Genomic DNA, 10,113 nt, shown 5'->3' on the forward strand with positions numbered 1-10,113 from the left:
ACCAGAAACTGCAGTGACTAGAAAGTACAAATCCCATCCAAAGGCTAGAGCCCATTGTTGGCTCCAGTGAAATGTCAGCATGCAGGCATGGAAAAACTGGTATTGTTAAATCTGCTGATTTTTCAAGAAAAGAGAGAACAGATGCAAAACTTTAAACTCTCCAAATTTTAGGTGGTGATGACTAATTCAAATTATCAGAACAAACAAAAGTTTGAAGGATGAATTCGGCCCAAGGGCTGCCGTATTGAGACCTCTGGGTAGCATATAAATGTTCCACAACTTCCCAACCCCCCTCCAAACTTCTCAAAGTTCTGACCAGTTCTACAGCATCCAAACTCAAGGCAGGCCAAGATTTCTCATTTTGGGCAAGTTGAGTTCAGTCCCTGTCTCCTTGTATTTTAATGAAAAGCCATTCCCTGCAAGGAGGCAAGACAAGAAGCAATATATTCTTCTATAGATACGCCAGGAACTATCTGATCACAGATAAATAGAATTCATCTAGTTCCTCTACACATAGCCAGGTTAGTCAGTGCTTGGTATCACTAGAAGAGTAGAACTCTTAAAAACTCATTATGTAAGAATAAAATCCGTGTTTGTTAAATCTACTATCCATAAGTCAAAGTGGGAGCATCATAAAATCACAAGACTGAAAGTTAAATTAGGATGGCTGTAAAGTCTGCTATCTTGCTCACAGCAAAATTATACAAGACTAAGAAGGAAAGATCCTTTGGACTCTTGCATTAAACTTAAAGTATAAATCCTACCTTGTGCAGGGATAGCTGCCGTTCCACAAATTCTGACACATTTGCCCATATAGCAGAGACTTCTGAAATTCAAAGGAAATAAAAAATAATTTATTTAAGCATTCATGTGATAGTATCTGGTGCTAGTATAAAAAAGTAAATATGAAATGCAGAATCAAATAATAGTAATTCCCAATTAATTTAGAATTGGAAGAAAGTAAGGTCATTCCTCAAAGTTAATTTTCCTAATAGCTAAAGCTCCCCCTTTTAAGTTCCAAAAATGTGCTTAATAATAATAATAATACAATAAACTTTTGAGTAAAATCTTTCTAGGATAAAGGGAACTCTATCACACACTTTTTAATTCTATAAAGGAAATTCTATAAATTCTGTAAAAGTGTGACAGAGTTCCTTTTATCCTATAAATAGAGCTAGCCAAGTATAATCTAGACTTTTTTTAAGTTTTTATTTAGGGGCACCTGGGTGGCCCAGTGGGTTAAGCCTCTCCCTTCGGCTCAGGTCATGATCTCAGGGTCCTGAGATAGAGCCCTGCATCCGGCTCTCTGCTCGGCGGGGATCCTGCTTCCCCCCTCTGTCTGCCTAGTGGTGACCTTTCTCTCTCACTCTCTCTCTGTCAAATAAATAAATAAATAAAAATCCTTTAAAAAATAATAAAGTTTTTATTTAAATTCCAGTTAGTTAACATATAGCGTAATGTTAGTTTCTAGTGTACAATTTAGTGATTCAACACTTCCCTACAACACCCGGTGCTCATCACAAGTTCACCCCCTTGTCCCCATCACCTATTTCACCCTCTCCTTGTTTTGATGACATTCAAAAAGCATTTATGGAGTGTCTACTCTGTGCCATCTGATAAACCTTCATTCGTATGCCAGGATAAAGGAATAAAGCCAAGCACCACTGAGGCATGAGAGGCTGTTGTCTATATATTAAGTGTCCCTATACTTCTGTTTTGCTTAATTCTTTTGGGGGGGTGGGGAGTACTCCCAAATGGGGTGTGTGTGTGTGTGTGTGTGCACATGTGATCTTTCTGCACAACCCTGCCCAGACAATAAACTCCATGACAGCAGGGACTTAAGTTCTTTGGTAGACTGAGTGAGTAGCATGCAGTAGCCTTCTATATTTTTTAAATGTCTTGTGCCCAGGGGTGCCTGGGTGGCTCAGTGGGTTAATCCTCTGCCTTCAGCTCAGGTCATGGTCTCAGGGTCCTGGGATGGAGCCCCACACCGGGCTCTCTGCTCAGCAGGGAGCCTGCTTCCCCCTTTCTCTCTGCCTGCCTCTCTGCCTACTTGTGATCTCTCTCTCTGTCAAATAAATAAAATAAAATCTTTAAATGTCTTATGCCCATAAAACATCATCACTAAACCTATAAAAATACACATTCTTTTTAATTGAGATTCAATTGACACATATTATACTAGTTTCAAGTGTACAACATTATTTGATATTTGTCTATATTGCAAAATCATCACCATGTTTTTGCTTAATTTTTGACTTGCTTTTCATTCTCATTTGTCACTCTTAAGATGACAAGCTGTCACCGTTCTGCTGCGAGGGCTCTGCAGACCTCCTGCCTAATCCTAATTTACTGCTTCAAATGTACCTAATTTACTGTACCTAACTTACTGTAACAAATATACTAATATTATCTCTAAAACAATAATTTTTAACAACTGAACTTAGGGGAGGGACCCAAAGTCTTGAATCAGTGTGTAGACTTCTCCCTATCTGCTCTGAATGATCAGAGAGGTCTTCTATGTTTTTCTTCTTCTGAGATATGTTCCCCCCCAAAAAATGTGGCAGAAAAATAAGTAGTTGCCAATAACTAGTGTTAAATATGGGATATGAGGATATGCTCTAGGCATAACCAATATTTAGAAATACAGAGACTTGGCGGCAGCCACGGTACAGGATGGACTTCGCTGGCTTGTGTACCTCATTCTGCTTCCTCTGCAAACAAGTCTGACAGCCCCGACAAGACTTAGAGAAATTCAGTAAGTTGAAATTGAAGAAGGCAGAAACACAGAAGAAAAGTCCACTGCCTTCAAGAGAAACGACTGAACAGGAGAAGCAAGAAGGGAATCTTAATGAGGCGTGTGCAGCTGAACGTGCATGGCACGTTCCACAAGCATTGCTTTCTTACTTCTTTTCAGCTGTTTAACCTTGTCAGAGGCAAACACATTGGATCCAGTTTAAATGGCTGTGCTGCCCCTTTTCACATTAAAGAATCAAGAACTACTGACAGTGAAAGCTGCGTTTGCCTCTCCCATCTGCCTGTCTGGCTGGCAGGCAAGGAAAAGAACTTGGATGTTGGTGAAGGAAGAAGCTGGGTGGGAAGACAGTGAAATCTAGAGTAAAAAATGCAGCTGGTTCAAGGTGTCCTGCAGTCTGTAAAATGCAGTTTAATCAGAGTGCCATTTTTTTTGTTCAACAATTTTAATCATGGGAATTCACAATTTTTAAATATGCAAATTAAAAGAATTTTAAACCTGGAAAAGAAAAAGAAATACAGAAAATGAAGTCTGTGTTGACATCTCCATTCCAAACCCAATGATGTGTATTGAAGATACTTTCCAGGGGAACCCGAGTGACTCAGTTGGTTGAGCATCTGACTCTCAATTTCAGCTCCAGTCAAGATCTCATGGTTGTGGGATCCAGCCCCTTGTTGGGTTCTGCACTCAGATTCTCTCTCCTTCTGCCCCTCCCCCAGCGTGTGCATGCGTGCTCTCTCAATAAATAAAATCTTTAAAAAAAAAAAAAGATACTTTTCATTGAGGAACTCTTTGCAAATCAAGAGTGTTATATTTAGGGTGCCTGGGTGGCTCAGTGAGTTAAGCCGCTACCTTCGGCTCAGGTCATGATCTCAGGGCCGTGGGATCGAGTCCCGCATTGGGCTCTCTGCTCAGCAGGGAGCCCGCTTCCTTCTCTCTCTGCCTGCCTCTCTGCCTACTTGTGATCTCTCTCTCTGTCAAATAAATAAATAAATAAAATCTTTAAAAAAAAAAGAGTGTTATATTTAATTCTCAAAATAAAAGATCAAGAACAGTAACATTTACCAGGTTGCCACTTTAGGATATGGACACAGTTGGTGATAAAAGACCAATTCTCTTTCCACTTTGGAAACTGCTTGATTTATTGCTATACCTTTTATTACTTTTTTTCCTTTTTAAAAATTTAAATTCAATTAATTAACATATAATGGATTATTTGTCTCAGGGGTACTGGTCTGTGATTCATCAGTCTTGTGTAATACTCAGTGCTCATTCCATCGCATGTCCTCAATGTCCATCCCCCAGTTACCCTCTCCCTCCACCCGCCCCCGCTCCAGCAACCCTCAGTTCATTTCCTATGATTAAGAGTCTCTCATGGTTTATCTCCCTCTCTGGTTTCATCTTGTTTCATTTTTCCTCTCTTCCCCTACAATCCTCTGCTTCGTTTCTTAAATTCCACATATCAGTGAGCTTATATGATAACTGGTTTTCTCTGATTGGACATATTTTGCTTAGCATAATATACAACTTTTATTTCTAATGGCTTAAACCACTAGCTAAAGCAGAGAAATTGCAATCTTGTAATTCCAATATATCAGGGTTATAAGTATTTTAATTAATATGCGAGAGGAGGAATAGGTTAGGCAATGAGAAGTAGTAGTGATTCTCATCGGCATCGGGGAACAAGCTGGGTGATGAAAATTCACTCACCCACCAAGAAAACTAGGGTTGCATGCTACAGCGAGCCAAGTGACAAGATCATAACCAAGTTTTCCCTCTACTCTGCTCCATACTACTGTGTTCCTCTCTCTTGCCCACCATCATAGACAAAAGAATTCTACTTCTGGCAGCTAAGAACTAAGAAGGTCTTTCAACCAATCCCAATTGTATGCTGAATTAAAATTTTCATCATGACCAAAAAGGTCATTAATTTACTAACAAGACAGAATCTTCATAATACCCAGATTTACAGAGTTTTTAAAGTCAAAACTATTAAGTCTTTCACCTAGACTCATGATATGCAGCTCAAATTTCAGGAAAACAATCTATACCAAAAGGAAATGATTTAATTAGAGAATTTAATTAATTTCAAACTAATGAAAAGACTTGACTGAGCTTAACTGGAAATTTGAGGATCACCTTTCTTCATTTGGATGGTATATTCAAGTCATGTTGTTTTACTCTATACAATCTAATGGGCAAAGTTATGCAAGAGCAGAGTTTATTATTTGAAACTGAAATTTGCTATTTTTTTAAATTTTATTTATTTATTTGACAGAGATCACAAGTAGGCAGAGAGGCAGGCAGAGGAGGGGGGGAAGCAGGCCCCCCGCTGAACAGAGAGCCCAATGCGGGGCTCGATCCCAGGACCCTGAGATCATGACCTGAGCCAAAGGCAGAGGCTTTAACTCACTGAGCCACCCAGGCACCCCTGAAATTTGCTATTTCTTACTGAAGAAAAGAGAAAGCTCTTAGTTTTAATTCATTTAAATTTTAATTCAGTATACAATTGGGATTGGTTGAAAGACCTTCTTAGTTCTTAGCTGCCAGAAGTAGAATTCTTTTGTCTATGGTGGTGGGCAAGAGTGAGGAACACAGTAGGATGAAGCAGAGTAGAGGGAAAACTTGGTTATGATCTTGTCACTTGGCTCGCACATTATTCCCTTTAGGAAGCTTTGGGGTCCTGCCCTTCAGCTGGAATAGGTAGATTCGAATATCCTACAAACTATGATTTTTAACTTTGATTTTTCTGGCATCCCAAAATCAGAGAGGGCATCACTTAATCTCAAAACAAAAAGAACTGTAATCCAGTCTATGAAGCAAGTTAAAGAATATGCTATTTTTATATTTTAGAGAAAGCTGGGGTAATTATTTATTTTAATCAAATACTGAAATCCCATGAATCACTATTATAAAGAAATAATCCCTGGACGTACCTTCTATACTCAGTTCAACCATCATTTGACTTCAAATTCTAAACATTTTATGCATTCAAAACCATATTTTTAAACAGTGCCAAGTAGCAGGAATTCTCTGTTTTATATATGATCATTATAAGAAAGAACTGTGTCCATTATGTAAATTACAGAATAATATATGCTAGAAATAGATATTAATACCAAATATAAAAGATAAGCTCCCTGACTTCATAAGACATCTTCTAAAATTAAAATATTGGCACACAAACAAAGCAAAATATTCAAGACTGATCTAAACAAAGAAACATATTCCCAGAGCAAAGTGCAGTGAAAAGATCAATGTGTCACACTGAAGACCTACAGTCTTCCTGCCTCTGAAGATTGCTAGCTATGTAGTCTTCACAAGTTTGATTCAGTTCATATCCATAAAACGATGACAGGACCTTCGAAGTACCATAACTACATAATACTAAACTTCAGTGAAACATATGGAAACAACAGAACTTAATATGAAAAAATTAATTTTTTTGTTTTCCTGAAATTGGGATTTTATCCTTATCTCCTTCACAATGGGTCATTTGTGAATGTTAATAAGTAGTTATTTGACTTCTATTTCTGTCCTTCAACCAAGAAAGTTCTTGCTGTGGGGCACCTGGGTGGCTCAGTGGGTTAAAGCCTCTGCCTTCAGCTCAGGTCATGATCCCAAAATCCTGGGATCGAGCCCCACGTCCGGCTTTCTGCTCGGCCGGGAGCCTGCTTCCCCCTCTCTCTCTGTCTGCCTCTCTGCCTACTTATGATCTCTGTCTGTCAAATGAATTAAAAAAAAAAAAGAAAAAAAAAAGAAAGTTCTTGCTGAAGTCACCAATGGTCTCCTTGTCAACAGATTAAATAGATATGCTCAATTTTCACCTCTCTGACCCCTCAGTCACATTTAACGCTGATGACCACTCTGTCCTCCTTTAAACACCTCTCCTGTTAGCTTTTGTGACAACTACTGTCTCCTGGGTTTTCTTCCTACCTGTACAACCATATTCTCTCATTCTCCTTCGAAAGTTCACCTGCCTCAACTTAGCCATTAAATGCTGGAATTTTGGGGCACCTGGGTGGCTCAATTGGTTAAGCATCTGCCTTCAGCTCAGGTCATCCCCCAGGTTCTTGGGATCAAGTCCCGCATGGGGGCCCCTGTTAAGCAAGAAGTCTGCTTCTCCCTCTCTCTCTGCCCCTCTCCTCCCCTCCCACACTGCTCATGCTGTCTGTCTCTCTCAAATGGATAAATAAAATCTTATAAATAAATAATTAATTAATTAAAATGTTGACATTTTCAAAGGTACAGCCCTCGACCTTCATTCTTCACTCCAGACTCCTCTTAAGCAATCACATCCATGCTCAGGGCTTTAATCACCACCAAAATGCTGAAGAGTCCCAAGTGTTTTTTTAGAAGCCCAGAAACTCTCCCCATCTTTAGGTTCTAGACTCATGTATCCCACTGCCTCTTTGGATATCTCACTGAGACACTTCGCATGCTCAAAACCAGCATCTTCTGAGTGCCTGGGTGGCTCAGTTGGTTGAATGACTGCCTTCAGTTTGGGTCATGATCCTGGAGTCCCAGGATCAGGTCCCGCATAGGGCTCCCTGCTCAGCAAGAAGTCTGCTTCTCCCTCTGACCCTCTACCCTCTCATGCTGTCTCTCTCCCTTTGATTCTCTCTCTCTCTCTCAAATAAATACATTTTTAAAAAACATAACAAACAAAAACCCAGCATCTTTCTTCCCTTAAATCTTGCCCTAAATCCAAGGTTTCAATTGCAATGACTGTCATCACCATCTATTCAATTATATAAGCCAAGAACTCGGAACTCATCCTTGAGACTTCCTTTCTCTCTCACCCTCCTACCCAGTCCACCACCACAATCTGTAAATTTTGTCTCTAAATAGCCTTACAGTCTGTCTACTTCTCTCCACTTCTACTGCTACCAATTTAGACCAAGCTACCATTCATTCTCACTTAAGTTACTGTTCTAGGTGTTCTTAATCCTCCAATTCATTCACTTGGAAACCAGAGCAATCTTTTTCAAAACACAAACTTGATTGTGGTGCTTGGGAGACTCAGCGGGTTAAAACCTCTGCCTTCGGCTCAGGTCTTGATCCCAGAGTCCTGGGATCAAGCCCCGCATCGGGCTCTCTGCTCAGCAGGGAGCCTGCTTCCTCCTCTCTCTCTGCCTGCCTCTTTGCCTACTCGTGATCTCTGTCAAATAAATAAAATCTTTAAAACAAAACAAAACAAAAAAACCCCACAAACTTGATCGTGTCATTCAACCCCTCCTTTAGCTTCACGCAAAACACTTAGGGGCCTTTAATCAGACTTAAAATAAGGACCACTATCCTTAATATGATTTACATGCATTGCCTGACCCCTCCATTTCTCTCCAGCCTCCTTTAGAACACACTCACCTCCCACACTTACAGAGAAGCCATGTTGACTTCCCTTCAGTACCACAGTAACACCAGGCTCCCTCTTGCCAACATGCTCTTGTTATTCCCCCTGCCAGGCACACTACCGCCTCCCTCCACTCCCCACTCCCCCGATCCGTTTCCTCTATTTCACAGCAACTCCTTCTTCACATCTCAACTCGAATCTTCTCTTCTTCAGCAAATCTTGACACATATCCCCATCCTCGCCTTGAGTAAAAGTTCCCAGTGTACCGTGCACCCGCACCCATAGCACTTACTAATTGTAAAGTAGAATTTATTTCTGTGATTATTTGGTTAATGTGTATCTCTTCCCTCAATAGACAATAAATTCCAAGGGTTTTGCTCACCATCAGTTCTCTAGTACCTAACACATAATAGGCTCTCAAAATTACTCATATAAATAAATTCTATATAAATTTATAAATATGGCAAATATTTTTAATCCATAAAACCATTATATTTAATGCTTCTTTTAGAATTATTATAACAGGAAAAAATAGGAATGATGCAGGGGAAAGAAAAGAGGCATCTACTCCTATTTATTTTTGTCTTCTTAAGTCATTTGGTTAAAGCATAGACAATGTCCCTAAGTTACAATGACTTGATAGTAACAATAGTGTCCATTTCCAGAAAACCAAGGACTCCCATTGCTTCCAGACATCTCAGTGTCACTTTAGGGGGATTCTTCCAAGAAAGAATGTTTTTAATCAAGCCTAGTAAGCTTTCTGTAAGACGTTGCCAGGTCTTCTTCCAACCACCCTGTTCATTTTATGGTCCTCTCACTTAACCCCAAAACATCAAGGGCAACAAAAGTAGCCTTTTCTTTCATGAAGTCTGGGAAGGAGCCATTTGGGGTGGTTGTTTTTAGCTAACATTTATTGAGCACTTACTTTGTGCTAGTCCCCAAGTTAAGACATTATTTCTTTTAATCAAAATCCTCACCTGGCCTTTTTCCCTCATTAAGGCAGTCAAGAAAGAAACCGTCTCTGGGCACTCCAGAGGATAAGGAAGGAGATTTTCTGCCTTTCCCTAAGTGGGTTAAGATCCAGCCCCCAGGGCCCTCACCCCACATCGCTTACCCTCTTGGCTCAGCGACAGCAGCGTAGGCAGCACCTGCCTGCCTAGGTCTTGCACGGAAGGGACAATGGTGTCCAACATTGCAGGTCTGTCTCTAGTTGGCTTGGTGCTCAGTCCTCAATGGGTCTCTTCTTCTTTCTTTATATGGAGTTTGTACAAAATTGATTTTCCCACCCTCCAATCTCCTCTCCTCAGAGCTTTGGATGTGCCTTAAAAATAAAAATTACCAAATCTTGATTTTTTTTTTCTTTCTTAAACGCTGTTTCTCACTGTCCCTCCCTCCATGTGCTGACTTTCCCTGAGTGACTCCCACCACAGGAACCCAAGAGCTGTCCCGCACCAGTATGCAAATCCAAGCCCTCCCTCCGGGCCACCGAGAGGTACCATGAGAGGGTGAGCAGGAGCCTAGAGCCGGCAAGGAGGACGGAGGCCACAGGGAGGGCGAGGTGTGTTGCTAAGACGCGACAAAGGCTTGCTGCGTTGCTAGGGTGTCAAAGAATGGCCTTGGCCCCGCCTCCTATGATGGGTTGCTCCCAGTTGCCCTAGTGATTCCGGAGCTTCCAACAGCGAGGTTGGGAAGTAACTTCACGTTTTTTCTTTCCCTTCTTACCCTGGACAGCGATGAGACTTCCTCGCTTTTGTAACCACCTTGGACCAATTTGGGAATACCTTTTAACCCTGGTGGTGCACATTTGAGTCTCCAGATCTGTGCGAGGACTGCAGTTTGAACTGGACTTTTTTTCTCGCGTTTGGTTTTTGCCCTGGGCTCTCTCCAGAGGAGATCGACAGCCAGAGGACTGGGGAGAGAAACTGACGTTTCTTTTTTTTTTAATTCCCTTTACACTACACGAATGTCATCCTACAGACTTGTTTTAATACTCTTCCCTCTGCCG

At 40.8% G+C, this 10,113-nt stretch overlaps 1 protein-coding gene across 4 annotated transcripts in view; it reads right to left on the reverse strand.

Moving 5' to 3' along the window:
* Positions 1–9,712, reverse strand: part of CCDC81 (coiled-coil domain containing 81) — a 43,202-nt gene extending 33,490 nt beyond the window's left edge. For 3 of the 4 annotated variants that reach the window (XM_082749083.1, XM_082749080.1, XM_082749082.1), the window contains exons 1-3: positions 9,605–9,712; positions 9,223–9,429; positions 765–826 (exon numbers count right to left, since the gene is read on the reverse strand). In XM_082749083.1, the coding sequence (XP_082605209.1) occupies positions 765–826; positions 9,223–9,301 (141 nt within the window). In that variant the 5' untranslated portion in view covers positions 9,302–9,429; positions 9,605–9,712. Of the gene's footprint in view, positions 1–764; positions 827–9,222; positions 9,430–9,560 lie in introns of all 4 variants that reach the window. The other variant, XM_082749081.1, reaches the window with a different exon arrangement.
* Positions 9,713–10,113: the final 401 nt, after the last annotated feature.

This window comes from Mustela nivalis, assembly GCF_964662115.1.
Source record: "Mustela nivalis genome assembly, chromosome: 9".
Classification (NCBI taxonomy): Eukaryota; Metazoa; Chordata; class Mammalia; order Carnivora; family Mustelidae; genus Mustela; species Mustela nivalis.